The 15,177-nt window shown below is 48.1% G+C and overlaps 1 protein-coding gene across 4 annotated transcripts; it reads left to right on the forward strand.

Moving 5' to 3' along the window:
• Positions 1-543: 543 nt before the first annotated feature.
• si:ch211-282j22.3 (ER degradation-enhancing alpha-mannosidase-like protein 3) lies at positions 544-12,351 on the forward strand. 4 transcript variants are annotated; one of them, XM_067250403.1, is made up of 20 exons: positions 544-1,311; positions 1,626-1,671; positions 2,145-2,245; positions 3,040-3,079; positions 3,493-3,605; positions 3,935-4,088; positions 4,284-4,418; positions 4,542-4,647; positions 4,820-4,917; positions 5,167-5,292; positions 5,626-5,709; positions 5,871-5,954; positions 6,047-6,171; positions 6,393-6,558; positions 7,160-7,317; positions 7,498-7,618; positions 8,132-8,305; positions 8,559-8,724; positions 9,315-9,506; positions 10,187-12,351. In XM_067250403.1, the coding sequence occupies exons 1-20, from the start codon at positions 1,175-1,177 to the stop codon at positions 10,480-10,482; spliced, it is 2,622 nt and encodes an 873-aa protein (XP_067106504.1). In that variant the 5' UTR covers positions 544-1,174; the 3' UTR covers positions 10,483-12,351. The 4 variants fall into 4 exon arrangements, with proteins under 4 accessions (XP_067106504.1, XP_067106505.1, XP_067106507.1 ...); XM_067250404.1 differs by having other exon boundaries at positions 7,501-7,618; XM_067250405.1 differs by having other exon boundaries at positions 1,231-1,311; positions 2,063-2,245.
• The last annotated feature ends 2,826 nt before the right edge of the window (positions 12,352-15,177 follow it).

The following is a 15,177-nucleotide window of genomic DNA, read 5'->3' on the forward strand; positions in this document are numbered from 1 at the left end:
CTCTCGACGGTCGGTGGTGGAACAGATGACAGCCACGGTGGGTAATGTCTGTGATGATGGAGAGGACTCGGCTTCGTGTGGTGTAGAGGTCGCTGATGGCCGGTTGTTCTGCACTAATGCTCGTCTGTGGTCCTTTCTCAATCCTCTGCAAAGCCTTTTTGTCCTGAACGGTGTGTGTGGCTATGTCTGTTGGGGGGGGGGGGGGGGGGGGGGGGATGAGTCTCTGCAGGTTGGTATGTCTGCTGTCACCTTTTGCAAAAACACACCTTTTTTCTGTTTTGTATTTTGACAGTGCAGGTACAAAATATCAATTTACTGACGCCTCGCCACTTAAATTGACTATGCCACATGAGCCAAACCAATGGACTGTGAGGTCGGGTTGAATGAAAACAAAAAGAAACACATCTCCACCTGCCGGAAAACTGTGGAGTGGCAACGACGTACATGACTTAGTTCCTGTTACGTCTTGTCGGCGTGCTGGCGTAGCACGCAACTAGTCCGTCAGCTCGAGTCGTCTGTCAGAGGAGTCCAGTAGCTATCACTACCGACTTCAAGGTGTTACTTAACGGCTGTTTGCTTAGTTGCTCCGCCAGTTTAATGAGAACTGTGTCGTTGTTTAAGGACTTCGTAGAAAGAAAGTCGGAGATCATAACAAGCTACAAAGGGGACACGTGCACTACACGGATCAGTCTTTGTTGATTAGCTTCGGGGAGCTAACTATGCTAATGGAGTTCCTTCCTGTGCTTCTTTGGAGTTTCATCTGCTCGATTGGAGACAGGGACAGCTCTCCGGAGAACACAGTTAATCAGAATATAAGGTTATACACATGCAAATAACACTGAAAGAAGATAATTAACCTCCGTTGAATCCATCTGTCAAGATAAGTAGCTAGCTATCTTAGTACCCAGCTACCTGGTTGATTACCTTGGATAATCACCTGATAATACCTGGAGCATTAGCTAACTAATTGTATTGCTGTTAAGCCGACTGCTGCCAGTACCATAAAGTTTGGAAAACTTGATCTCCTGAACTGCCAACTGTCAACTACACTGCTGGTGGACCATGAGGCTACCCCGAGTTCAGAAATATATTATTTGGACTACCGCTATTTGATTTTATGTGGGCGTGCTTTGCGCTCAATAAAACAGTACTTGTGTGCGAGTGTACCAGGTAAATGAGGGCGTTTTGCTGGACACTTGGCGGTCCCAACATGGTCTTACCAATGCGGGTCTTGCTGCTCACAACTTTTTGTCACTGGGCCAATGGCCAAGACAGCCAGGGCATGACTCGTGAGGAGAAGGCCACAATCAGGTAATACCAATTTAAACTAATCAGTAAAATATAAACTATCCGTTTCAAAACGAACTCGCAGAAGTGAGGTATTTCAAATAGTACATGTGTCAGTTTTCACAGACAGGCCCATGTCCCCTATTAGCCACAGCCAAGTATGACCCAACCAAGCATTGTCTTAAGATTGCACAATTAGTCCAATTTAAAGGGGACCTGATGTACTGATCAAGATAAGAAGGTTTAACTGCCAAAACGGATGGGATCAGACAAGCTACCGTCAATGTTTATTAGCTCACACATACTTCCAAATCCACTCATCCCTATTTTTCTTTCAGGGACCAGGTTGTTGAGATGTTTGATCATGCCTACGGCAGCTATATGGTGAGACAGCCTGTGTCTGGTTACACTGGTCCGCACCTTACGCCTGCAGTACATACACGTTATGGGAACCTTAGATACTGGCTGAAAAGTCATCTTATAGCCTATGACATAAGTCATTTAAGCTGTGTTGGCAGACAGGGTCATTGCAGGTTGGTTAGTGTTTCAATGTCACAATCAGCAAGTCTTAAGTAGTAGTCAGTGTGGAAGCCACGGTGATATCCAAAGAGGACTATAACGTTGTGTTTAAATGTATAGTCTCAGCCTAACAGCCTAGAAATGTTGTCTCCTCCTTCACAATGCCAGATCATCTTCAAGTCCACATTTGTTCATTTTGAAAACCTTTCCCGCTGGAGATAATGTCTCCTGAACTGCGCCCTGTGCCCTGTTTAAGATCATTTCCCTAATGAGGGTAGGCTAGCCTAGCCCCTCGTGACTCAGTACCCTGACCGTACTGTGGCCTGATTCTGCCACAGAAATATGCGTACCCAGCCGACGAGCTGATGCCGCTGAGCTGCAGGGGGAGGGTACGGGGCCTGGAGCCCAACCGAGGAGACATCGACGACTCCCTGGGAAAGTGAGTTGTCCAACGTGCGAGGGGCCACCAATGGCGATTTCGGTTTTTTCTTCTTCTTCCATCCCCCTATTGACATGGTTGTAATCTTGGCCTGTCTTGAGGCTAAGAGCCCAAAAAACGAATGGGATTGTGTACCTAGTTATGGTTTACCTAGTTATGAGTGCATTAGGGAAACTATTCGCCAAACCGATTCGCCATGTGTTGGTTATGTTATCTGCCATGCCAGGTAGAAAGACACAGTTTAGATGCTGAGATGTCCCAGATATTTACAGAATGTAGGCCAGAGATTGTAAGTAGACCTGGCTTCCCTGTAGACCAAAACGAGTGAAAATTGTTCTGCCCCTAAAGTAAAATACTGTACATAGAATATAATTACTTTATTGCCCAGACAGGAAATGTTCCTCTGGCAGTGTACACACATGTACACACATCAAGGAACATCTTAATCTTAGATTTGTATTTATTTTATTTTTTACTCAACTCACATTTGTTTGAGATTGGGAATTGCGTTGGTACAAGTGTGTGTCTTCCTACTGTCCACGTTTGTTTCTCTTGGTGTTCAATAACGTCTTCCCAAGGTACGCAGCACAACCTGTCTAAAAAGGGGCAGAGACGTGTAACCTTGAAGTGCTTCAGGGCCTCGGCTACACGATAGGGCTTGCATGCTGCAGGTCGACTTGGCACAGATCAGCACAACGACAAAGATGTTACGGATACCTAAACCGGGAAATGCAGCCTAGCGCCTCTGTTGTATGGCATTGCGTCATGACACTTTGTTTGACTTTTCCACCCAGGTTCTCTCTCACGCTGATCGACACCCTCGACACCCTGGTGGTAAGTACTTGACCCACGGAGCCAGATGCCCCCAACCCCCTCAGACGTGTCCTGAGTCAGCTAAAACACCCCAATCCGATAGAGAAATCGATTCAAGCCTGTGGGATCCAATGTCCATTGAACTGTCATGGGATTAGCCCCCTGAACCCCCCAAGCAAACATAGCAGTACATCAGTGCTGAGTTTTCCCTCGCACCAATATTCAAGATCTTTAGGGGCCCTATGTCGGGAATACTCCCACGATGCATTGATTGTATTTTGCGCCACTGTTCTAACCTATTTGTGTAAGAAATGTGCCATTCGATCATTGTGATGTTCGTTGTTTGCTCAAGGAGGAAACAGTTTGCTTCAGACAATGCCTGGCTGCGGATAGACAGGTGTATCTTGTGTGTGTGTGTGCTCGCGTGTGGGTAGGTCCTGAACAAGCTGGATGAGTTTGAGGACGCCGTGAGGAAGACCGTGAGGGACGTGAAGCTGGATAACGATGTGGTGGTGTCCGTGTTCGAGACCAACATTCGTGTGCTGGGGTGAGGACGCACAGACGTGTTTTTTTTCTTCTTTTTTCTTATACAACTTTCAATGCCTGGGTTCTTCTCAAGTAGGCCATTATACTTGCTTTACCATCTCTACGCCGCTGTTCTGGCCGGAAGTTAGTTGAGGCATCTGCTGTTGGAGATTGGGGACCCCCCGTTTACACTCCTAGGGCTCTCAAAGTACTGAATCTGGAATCCCTTCTTAAAGCGCGGTTCATATCAAATAGAAAGGAGCTGGACCGAGGGTTCTTGTTTTCAGACCAGCGCTCCTTCTCGGGAGACGTTCAGGCCTAGTGAACTTTGTGGTCCTGCTGTTCCCCTAGCGGCCTGTTGGGGGGGCACGTGATGGCAGACATGCTGAAGCAGCGCGGGGACAGGATGCAGTGGTACGCGGGCGAGCTGCTCGACATGGCCAAGGAGCTGGGACACCGACTGCTGCCTGCCTTCAACACCACCAGCGGCCTTCCTTACCCCAGGGTAGCCCCACGCAAACTCACGCTCTCGCTGGGAGTCACACTGAACATGGTCAAGATTCCTGCCTGCACTGTTGGGGGAAATAGCCTAGTCTCCCCCCCCCCCCCCCCCCCGAGTTAGAAGTCCAGTTTGTCATTGGCTCCTCTTTTCCCCGCTGTTCCGTGAATGCTCACATGTGCCTGGTTTCCTCGCATCAAGGTGAATCTGAGGTACGGGGTGCTCAACCCCCTGTCCCGTACGGGCACCGAGTCGGATACTTGTACGGCCTGCGCTGGGACCATGATTCTAGAGTTCGCAGCCCTGAGCAGGCTGTCGGGGGAGGCCGTGTTCGAGGTAGGAGTCAGGAGACTCATTCCAAACACGCTAGATGCTGATATCATTTGTTTCCATTTTTTTTTTTTTTTGGGGACACCAGTGTGATGCATGATTGACGATGTTGTTGCGCGTCCCTCTCAGGAGCACGCCAGGAAAGCCCTGGACGTCCTGTGGGAGAAGAGACAGAGAGGAAGTGACCTCGTGGGGACCGTCATCAACATCCACAACGGAGACTGGGTCCGCAGGGGTGAGGCAGGGCTCTTAACAGCACACACACACACACACACACACACACACACACACACCTCTACATCATTTACTGTGTCAGTGTGTACCTCAAGAACATTCTTCAAGAAAGCTTCTATGGAGTCCTTCAATGGATGCTATACTGTATTTGTAATCTCTGTTGTTGTTGACAGACAGCGGAGTAGGTGCCGGTATCGACTCCTACTACGAGTACCTGATGAAGGCTTACATCCTGCTGGGAGACAACGTGTACCTAGAGAGGTTCAACACTGTAAGCTGCTCTACCAGGTTTTCGCTAGAGACACTTACACACAGCATGTACAAAAGGATGTCAGTAATTATGTTCTCTGTACAAACATGTGCGAACCGTTATCTTAATGTAATATAGTGTCATGTATGTAATATAGCAGGAGCTATATTAGTATCTGTGAGATTAAGCCTGTGTGTGTGTGTGTGTGTGTGTGTGTGTGTGTGTGTGTGTGTGTGTGTGTGTGTGTGTGTGTGTGTGCGCGCGTTACAGCACTACAGCGCCATCATGAAGTACATCAGCCAGCCACCTCTGCTGCTCAACGTGCACATGCACAACCCCACAGTGAGCGTGCGCAGCTGGATGGACTCTCTGCTGGCCTTCTTCCCCGGGCTCCAGGTACGCACCCACACTGCCCTCCCTGGCACTTCGTCCCCCGGCCTTTGCAGCCACGCACCGTACACTCGATAGCCAGGGCTCTCTCGCCGTTACCCTGTCGTTGGATCAACAAAAACAAAATGGCTTCTCATTCCGGAAGATTTAAGTTTCAAGATCTGGTTTTCAAGTTTCCGGTAACAAGTACAGGTATATTCTTAGTCGGGCTCCTTGACAGATTCCTAGCCGTCGATCCTATGAACACCGTAAACAAATCCTAATCCTCAGCATTCTTCCAGACGACAGACGAGGTGTGTATGTGTAGAGGAAGTGATGTGCTTGCATGTGCTCACGCAGGTCCTCAGGGGCGATCTGAAGCCAGCCATAGAGACCCATGAAATGCTCTACCAGGTCACCAAACAACACAAGTTCCTTCCTGAGGTAAGATGATGTGCTCGACAGAACCAGACACTCTCGCACTTGCTTATATTTACTTTACGCTAAATAAGTCAAGAATTAAACCTGTCGCAAAAGCGAGCCAAATATCCAGTCGTGGATTTTTCTAGGATCTGATTGGCTGTGTGTACTTCCTCCTTCTTCAGGCCTTCACCACAGAGTTCAGAGTGCACTGGGGTCAACATCCCCTGAGGCCGGAGTTTGCAGAAAGCACTTACTACCTCTACAAGGTACCGCGCGAGACGAATCTCATCTCAGGACGTACCACTCTCCAAACAGGGGTGTTTTAAAAAAATGTCTCCCCTTTGTTCCTCTCTTCCAGGCCACTGGAGACCCCTACTACCTCAGAGTGGGCCAGTCCATTGTGGAGAAGCTCAACGCCCACGCCAGGGTGCCTTGTGGGTTTGCCGCAGTGCACGATGTCCGCACAGGGACACACGAGGACAGGTAGCGGAAGGAAACACACATACACACGCTGGTCCTAAACACACTCTGCTGTGAGGTGCAGGTGGACTTAATCTCATGACACGTTGGTTTTGTATTGTGAGGATAAGGAGTACTTAGCTGTACAATGGCGGTAAGCTGAGACTCTGTGTGTGTGTGTGTGTGCCTGCGTGTGTGTGTGCCTGCGTGTGTGTGCCTGCGTGTGCGTGCGTGTGTGGCTGCAGAATGGACTCGTTCTTCCTGGCGGAGATGTTTAAGTACCTGTACCTGCTGTTCTCTGAGAAGAGCCAGCTACCCTTCGACATGGACGACTACATCTTCACCACCGAAGCTCACCTGCTGCCCGTGGCCCTGTCCACGTCCCGGCCCCCCTGCCACGGCAACAGCACGGTGCGTGGGACACACCCGTACAGTCACTCTCGTTCTTTGGAGTACAGATACGCACATATACTTTCTCTCACGCGCACACACACACACACACACCGGAACGCACTCTTACTGGAGCAGAGACACACAAGCGCATGCACTTACACTCTCTTTCACACATACATCCTATCTCTGGTTACCTAAGTACTGTGTGGAAAGAACGACAAGGAAATAAAAACCAGTAAATAATTCCCCAGGTCACGGCTACGCCCAAAGTATATCTCCTCTCTCTCGCTCGCTTGCTCTCGCTCTTTATCTCTCTCTCTCTCTTTATATCTCACCTTCCTTTCCTATGGTTCTGAGCTGATGTATTCCTTATGATCTCTCTTATCTCTTGTTCTTTATCTTTTTATTGTATTTTCCTGTTTTCATCACTGCCTTGGTTTACAGCTCTCTCGCTTTCGCTTGGTCTGTTTGGTCTCTCCCACCCCCTCTCCCCTCTCCCTCACACACATCCCCACAAACAAAAAAAAATTCCGCTCCTCCACAGTCCAGCAGGGGCTTTCTCCTCAGTGCGGAAATGAACAACCTGCCCCCCCCCCCCCCCCCCTGCTCCATGTTGCAGGAGGCGCCCCCTAGTGTGCAGGAGGAGGACCCCTTCACCTACTCCTGCCCCAGCACCCAGACCCTTTTCCCCGACAACCCCTCCTTCGCCAAGACCATCAGGGACGGATACAAGTACCTCACGGGGGTCGGCCGGGCCTTCCAATCCTCGCCTGTCAGGTGTGTGTGTGTGTGTGTGTGTGTGTGTGTGTGTGTGTGTGTGTGTGTGTGTGTGTGTGTGTGTGTGTGTGTGTGTGTGTGTGTGTGTGTGTGTGTGTGTGTGTGTGTGTGTGTGTGTGTGCGCTCACTGCTCTCACGACAAGAACCTCTACTGTGAACCCACGGGTGTGTGTGTGTCAGCAGGGGGATCGAACTGCCTCTCCATGACAACGGGATGGAACCAGTGGAGTTCCTGAAGAGCATGGGCATCTCCCTCACCCCTCTGAATGAGGGGGCTACCGTGGCAGCCAGGGCACAGGGGGTAAGCGGGGCTGACGGGCTGTCCTCCGCAGCATGACTGAACTCGTCAGAACATCTTTGTGTTGTCTGTCCTAGACACCGAATATTCCGTTGCTAGAGCCAAATCCTTACATCCATAGAAAATACACTGGATAGAACATCTTGGGTGAACTTGTGTGTTTATCTGGCCTTAGAACGCACGTTGGCCGCCATTTTGCTCAGTGCCATCTTGGACGGTGTGTGGTTGTAGTTGTTGATACTTTCCCTCCATTCTTCTGTTCCTCTTCCTTTCTGTGCTTTGGTCTCCCTCTCTATGTGTCTCTCCCTCACTGTCTCTTTCTCCCTCACTGCCTCTCTTTCCCTCACTGTCTCTCTGTCCCTCACCCTCTCTATCCCTCATTGTCTCCCTCCCTCACTGCCTCTCTCTCTCTTTCACTGCCTCTCTCTCTCTCACTGCCTCTCTCTCTCTCTCTGTCACTGCCTCTCTCTCTCTCTCTCACTGCCTCTCTCTCCCCCCCCCCCCCCCCCTCCTCAGGAACATAAAGGGGTCTTCCGGGTGAAGCTGGTGGCCGAGGTGACCCAGAGCCCCGAGGAGGAGGAAGTGCTGCCCCTCATCGTGCAGCTCATATCCCCCCCGTTCCTGGGCAGAACGGTCCTGACCGCCGGGCCGGCCAAGTTCGGAATGGACCTGACCAAGCAGGAGCATGGGGTGAGCGGGGGGGTTCCCTCTTATATCCCTGCTGTGTATAAACATTGTCAGTTACCCTAATAGATTAAATGAAATGTTTGATGTCAATTTGGGGGTTTCTCTCGGCCTGTGTTGTTGACACTGTGTGTGTTTTCTCTCCTTTCTCTCTCTCCTTTTCCCCCCACTCTTTGTTCTTTTCCTTTCCCTCTGTCTCTCATTCCTTCTTTAAACTCTCTCTCTCGCGCGCGCGCGCGCACACCCCGTTTGCGCCCAGGTGAAGGGCAGCATCGTCAGGGCGTCCCCCTACACGGCGTGTGGGCCCGTGGAGAACGGGGAGCAGCTGAGCGGACGCATCGCCCTGGCCCTGCGCGGGGACTGCATGTTCGCCGCCAAGGCACGCAGACTGCAGGAGGCGGGGGCCATTGGGGTCATCTTCATCGGTGAGGGCCACAGCGACCACACACACACACACACATTCACCTGGTCACACGCATGCGTCTCACTTTGTCAGCAAATGTTGGAGCTCAACCCATACACACATTCCACTTGCTAGAATGTGGAACTAACCCTGTCCACAGCCATTTGGAGCACACACACGCGCACACACACACAGAGTGCCAGTTAGATCCCCTCACACACATTACAAAATGTGTGCGATGTAAATCATCTTCAGCCGGCAGCTTAGTGAGATATAACCTGAGAAGGCTTTTATCACTCTGCTGTTATGACAGTTAATCTGTGGCAAAGACTGGTCGGTCGATTAGACTTTACCCGTAATTTGAGTAGCTCAATTTGTAATTGCTAACACTTGGATTAGGATTGATTCAGGGCCAGCAGTCGTGCTAGACACAAAGAAATCTGATAAACCCGTTTTGTTAACTGAGACGAGACTTCAGCTTTACCCCGAAAACTGGCCCTCAACATGCAGATAAACAGAGCGCAGTAAACATTTCTTGAGACAGCCGACCCTTATCTGTTCCCCAAAACAACATATCCCATATCCCCCCCCCCCCCCCATCCCCTCCACCAGACCACCGCGAGGGCAGCAACAGCGAGGACTCGCCCCTCTTCCAGATGGTCGGCGATGGCGACTCCACCTCGGACATTGGCGTGCCCCTCCTCTTCCTGTTCAGCCGCGAGGGGGCGGTGCTGACCTCCGCCCTGGAGGAGCACCACAACGTGGACGTGCTCCTGCTGCCCAAGGAGAGGCAGCTGGGCCACGGTGAGGCGGCAGGCCAGGGGGGCCGCAGTGGGACAGTCATCTGGATGGGGAAGTGGGACTGACACCTAGAAACCAAAGTGGATAGGTTTAAGAAAGAAAAAAAAAAACGATGTGACATATTCATAATACATTTGTCCCTCGGTTTCTGAGTGTAGACTATATGGGAACATTTAGATTTAGATTAGATTTAAAAGGCTTCATTGATCCCAACTTCCGTTTTTGTACCAAATATTAACCGGTACAGCAAACCAATGCTCCCAATGCAGCTGTGCAGACTGCCCCTTTGACAATGAATGACACATCGCATAATAGGCGTAAGAAGTTAAATAAGAAAATAAAATAAAAAACTCACGGAAAACCAGACAAGGGGTAAAAGGTGATGTCAGTGTTGGGGTGGGGGGGGGGGGGAGCAACATCAACTGCACACAGTATACAAAAATCCAGTCCAATATTGTGTATACTTCCGTTACTGCAGCATCAGTTGTATAGTAGTGTAAATAGAAAGAGAGCACCAGTAGCTGTTGGCATGCCAGTGGGCAAATACAAGGCCGGTGTGCACCAGTTGACTACAACTACTAGACTGTACTGTAGCATTAGAACAAGGAGACTTGATCCCCCGAGGATATGGGGCCTCCCCTCCTCCTTTCTCAAATGGTCTTTTGTTTCCTCTCTTCCTCCAGTCAAGCAGGAGAAGCCCCTGGGGATGAACATCAAGTTCCGCCTGGCAGAGGAGGGGGAGCTGGAGGAGGGCGCGGCGCGAGGCCACACCCTGCAGTTCCTCCTGGAGAAGGGGGAGGTGCTGCTGGAGGAGGAGGAGGAGGAGGAGGATGAGGAGGGGGGTAAGGAGGACTCTGGGCGGGGGGAAACCAAGCCCTGCACGCCACCGGGAGGCGGGAGCGTCTCCCCCTGCGTCGAGACACCGGGCCACGCCCCGCCCCCAGCACACCGCCCCAGCCGGACAGAAGCGGGCCCCTGATCGAATTCAATGAGACCAGCCTGGTTCCTGTAACCTCCCTACGGACCACAGGGCGGATGCCTCCCCCCCCCCCCTCCAGTACTGACCTCTGATCAGCATCCAGATAACGTCCTCTAGGGCTGGGCCAGAGAGGCTAACTGGGCCCTTGGGTCTAGTCTGAGAGTCTGCTTTACTCTCCAGAGGGAAGCCTATTAATGTGACACACACGTACATACATACATGCGTACATATATATATATACCCCCCCACTCACACACACACACACACACTTTAAACCTTAAGGATTACCTCTATGGTGACTAGATACTAGGACTGTGTGTTTTTGGGATTGGTGTTTGTGGCCAGATGTAGCACAGCTAACCGTAACCTGGACTCATGGCTGGGTCACCCAGCTACGGTAGCATAGCCACACCCCCAACCAAACCACATGATGGCCACATCTGGCCCCACGACGGCCAAGTTAATGAATGATGACATGCGCAGCCATTTAAACAGGGCGAGGGGAAAGGCGCCTCATGAGGCTGTCATAGTTACGGCTTCTGTTCTTTTAGACACTGTTGTGTCCGACCAGTCTCGAATGATGTCCCGTGAGGGTGAATCAAGGCAGTTTCTTTACACACGCACACCTCCAAAACCAGGAAGCATCCCGTCAGCCTAGTCCCCTGTCTGCTTACTTGACTCAAACCTAACTAGTACGATTTAGATGCGGAGAGAGACCCGACGGGAGGGTGTGGCCTGACTGCAGAAGGTGTGGCCTGACTCTGCAGAAGGTGTGGCCTGACTCTGCAGAAGGTGTGGCCTGACTCTGCAGAAGGTGTGGCCTGACTCTGCAGAAGGTGTGGCCTATGCCAGCGGGCACACAGGTCTGTTACTTTGTTCTGGGGGGGGAGGAAGCGACATCAGGGAAACGTCAGAGTGAGAGAGACTTGAATGAGTGCGTATGTTTGTCGGTGTGCGAGAAAGAGGGAGACGGCGGGTGTGTCATTACACTACCAACTGCAGGGACTTCAGGTTCCATCTGATCTTGGTAATCATGTATAGTGTACGCGGAGAGGACACGTGGGACAGATATCAGGGGGCCCCATCCGCACTTTGGCACGGTGGCACCTTCCTGACGGATCCACACAGGAATGCCCCGATTCCTGTTTTACAACAGTTTGTGTGCGAGAACGTGTTTTGATGCGCATGTTGGTTTCCAATACAAAGAAGCCCACGTGTAAATGTCAGCAATGTTTTCTGGTCCCTCTTACTCACAGGGTAATACGACCTGTGTGTCCGCACATGCAAGTGTGTTTGGGTAAGAGACACAAAAGCTGCAGAACGGTTCACCAAGATGCGGAAACTTTTCCTTTTCATAAACAAATGCAGTCAGTATAACTTGGGCATTCCTTCATCTCTATTGATCTCACAGATGCTAAATAATTATGCATGGGTTTTAGGTTATATATGTGTGTGTGTGTGTGTGTATGGGCAAACCCGGGGCAGTGGAATTTATGGGAAATGTTGATCTAGAAATGTGTTCTGCCATGACGGGGTGTAATCATGATGTTCACGCAGTGGACCTCTTACAGATGCTGCTCTGTTTATTTTAAGTATGTAAAATCTCATTTCAGCACTTTTGACTACAAGGTATATTTCTATACCTAAGACAATGTTGACCTGTGTGCTTTGGTGCCCATTTTGGAATGTCGACAGGTAGGGTAACTGAAGCTAACAAAATTAAGTGCCAAAGTGATTTTTTTTTGTTTTAACCCAATTGCTGGTAACATTTTCACATGCAAATTTATATTCTCCTTGTCTCAGTTTTGGCAAACAGAGAGCAAAAGCAACAAGATTTTGCCATTATCAATAAATTAAGAATCAAGATTACTTGAGTGGATTCATTGCTTACATAAGTGTTATACTTTCTTCTTCTGAATCCTAAATCTTTCCATGTGTATTCGCTGTGCTCTAGCAAATGGGTTAGCACTAGCACTACAGCCTAGCCATTAACTGGCCTATCTGAATTAATCACAAATTGTGTGTAATGCCGTGACACCAGATGCATGCACTTGCTCTTGTATGGATTGTTGGATGAAGACCAACAAGTTTGGAGCCTGACGTCAGCTGATGACATCAGCGGAACACGGCCACAGACGTGGACAGGTGACAATAACTCGCACAGGACAACGGAATACTGTAGAAAAGGAATGTCACGACGCCGTCGGCCTCTTCGCTTGGCATGCTTTAAGTAAGATGTGAGGTTCTGTTCTCCATAGCTTGATGTCCTTGGTCAACAATTCAGATGGACGCATTTTCGAAAGTACCATTATTTGATTGGTTATATTACTTAACCCTTGTGTTATCTTCGGGTCATTCTGACCCATCAGTCATTGTGACCCACCATCGTATTGCGACAACTTTACCGCATACAAAAACAAAGTTAAGCATTTTCTTTTAACCGTTGGGCTGTCTCAGACCCCCCACATTGCGAAGGTTAAAAGAAAATTATTTTTATTTGTTTTTGTATTGGGTAAAATTGGCTAAACGACGATGGTTCGCTACGAACCTTTGGGTCATGTGACCCGAAGGCAGCACAAGGGTTAAAAGATATAGGGACTGCTATGCCTGGGCATTTAGCAATGTTGTTTCTTGTTAAAGGGAACTTGAATATCATTGAGACCTGATAAGATTTTATATCTGGTTAGTGACTAAATTAAGTCAAAATAAATATCTTATGCTTATTCTTCCAGAAGAATACAAACCTTAGGCTATGTATCTCTGACTTAGTTTCACACAGTGATACAAGACATAAGGTATAACATCCCAGAGATGCTTGTCATGATAAATATTATTTTTTCACAATTGCTAAAACACATTTCTTGAAACTGTCACCCTTTTTCTCAAAACTGTAAACACAAAACCAAATCTTCCAAACTAAACTTCCAAAACCTCTGACTCCTCTTGTAAAATAAAACACTCGCCCCTAAACCATTTAACCTGTGCTCAAAATGAAACAATGCTTTCAGATCATAAACACAGCAACTCAACATATAAACACTATGGCGCAATCATTTGACACAGCACAAAAATGGAGAACACAGCATCCAGGGCATGTAGTTACAGAAAAATTATAAGTATAACAATCACAACTTACTGTACTACTGTGAATAAATTGCATACCGTAAGTAGGTTACTTTACAGTTTTTCAGATTGCTTAAGCACAATTTTGAAAACAGTGTTTTGACTTTGTCAACATTTGAGTTTACTGTAAATTGCTTTTCATTTAAAGTTTTCTTTGTTCTTTGGGCTTTTGCTGTTGGACTACTGTATTTTCATGCAAGTAGTGAATATAAAGACTTACAATACTGTATTACTTACATCTTTTTTCCGATTGCTTAAACACAAAATGTAAAACACTTTTACACTAACTATTCTTTTCTAATGATATAACCTGCTTGATTTTGTCAGAGATATTGTGACAGTAGAGTACGTAAAAGTACATAGATATGTTGACCAAACACAACACACAAGGCCAGCACTGCACACTGCTGAAAATATTTACTGTATTTCTCCACATTGTCTACGTAAAGGTTGCATTTTGTGCAGAAAATCAGAACATATTTCAAATGGAATACTTTATAATAGGCTACATACTGTAAACACATCAAATACATTTGTGGAGACAAATGAAAGTATTCAGCAAATGAAATACAGTACATTGTTTCAATCATGGACTGCCGTGAATGTGTACAAAAGAAGTACTGATGTAGTGCATATACCGTAGTAGGCGACATTTTACTGTACTGTACTGTAGAGAATAGTAGTTTTCACCTGTGCTCTCGTCGAAATGTCCAAATTACTGTTGTAACAGTATATCTGCTGAGGTTGGGCTGAACTCTCTGTCCAGGCTCTCTCAATGTGGCCCCATGGTTCACAACATGGTCAACCAATGTTGTTCGAATTTCATTAGATATCGTACATTTGTCCCTATTCTTCCACGGCCTCCAGGTCTACCTCTCCCTCTCCCTACCTTCCTCCACGGGCCCCCCCTCTCATCCTCAATCCCCCTCTTCCTCTTCCTGCAACATTGCCTTCCATTTTTGATGAGGACAGGTACACTGACCTGTTGCCTTTTTGTAGTGCTTACACTTGATTGGTATGTTTACAATAAGCACTTTAGTGCTTGTACACCTGACGCCCGCGTTTGATCCATTCGTTCACATGTGGCATTTTACAAGGCAGTGTCTAAAAAGGCTATCAAGAGACATAATCTTAAATGTCTGTGTCTAATGTAGAAAAGTGTTTAGTGATTTGCAAAACACTGTGTAGTATTTTGCAAATAGTGTGAGGCTGAGAATGTGCTTATAGCTGTGTAGATCTGGGCTGCTGTTTTGCTCCTTGAGTGTCAGGTTTCACTAACTGTGTGTTATTTGACATTTTGTGTCTAAGCAATCGGAAAAAACTGTAAGTAATACAGTATTGTATGTCTTTATATTCACTACTTGCATGAAAATACAGTAGTCCAACGGCAAAAGCCCAAAGAACAAAGAAAACTTTAAATGAAAAGCAATTTACAGTAAACTCAAATGTTGTACAACTGAAAAGTCGATGTGAGATTAGTAACGGTATTCTGCCTCAGTGTCACGTCTTTGTACTGCGTCTTTGTACTGTTTTAGCAATTCAGAAAAACTGTAAGTCTGAAAGGTCAGCAAG

Source organism: Osmerus mordax, chromosome 14, assembly GCF_038355195.1.
Source record: "Osmerus mordax isolate fOsmMor3 chromosome 14, fOsmMor3.pri, whole genome shotgun sequence".
In the NCBI taxonomy this organism is placed as follows: domain Eukaryota; kingdom Metazoa; phylum Chordata; class Actinopteri; order Osmeriformes; family Osmeridae; genus Osmerus; species Osmerus mordax.

What these genes read in the sequence shown, in the direction of transcription:
- si:ch211-282j22.3 (XM_067250403.1), top strand. Translation starts at nt 1,175, where the DNA reads ATGAGGGCGTTTTGCTGGACACTTGGCGGTCCCAACATGGTCTTACCA. An exon ending in ATCGACGACTCCCTGGGAAA is followed by an intron (nt 2,246 to 3,039) that starts GTGAGTTGTCCA and finishes TTTTCCACCCAG; the next exon opens with GTTCTCTCTCACGCTGATCG. An exon ending in GGAGAGGCAGCTGGGCCACG is followed by an intron (nt 9,507 to 10,186) that starts GTGAGGCGGCAG and finishes CTCTTCCTCCAG; the next exon opens with TCAAGCAGGAGAAGCCCCTG.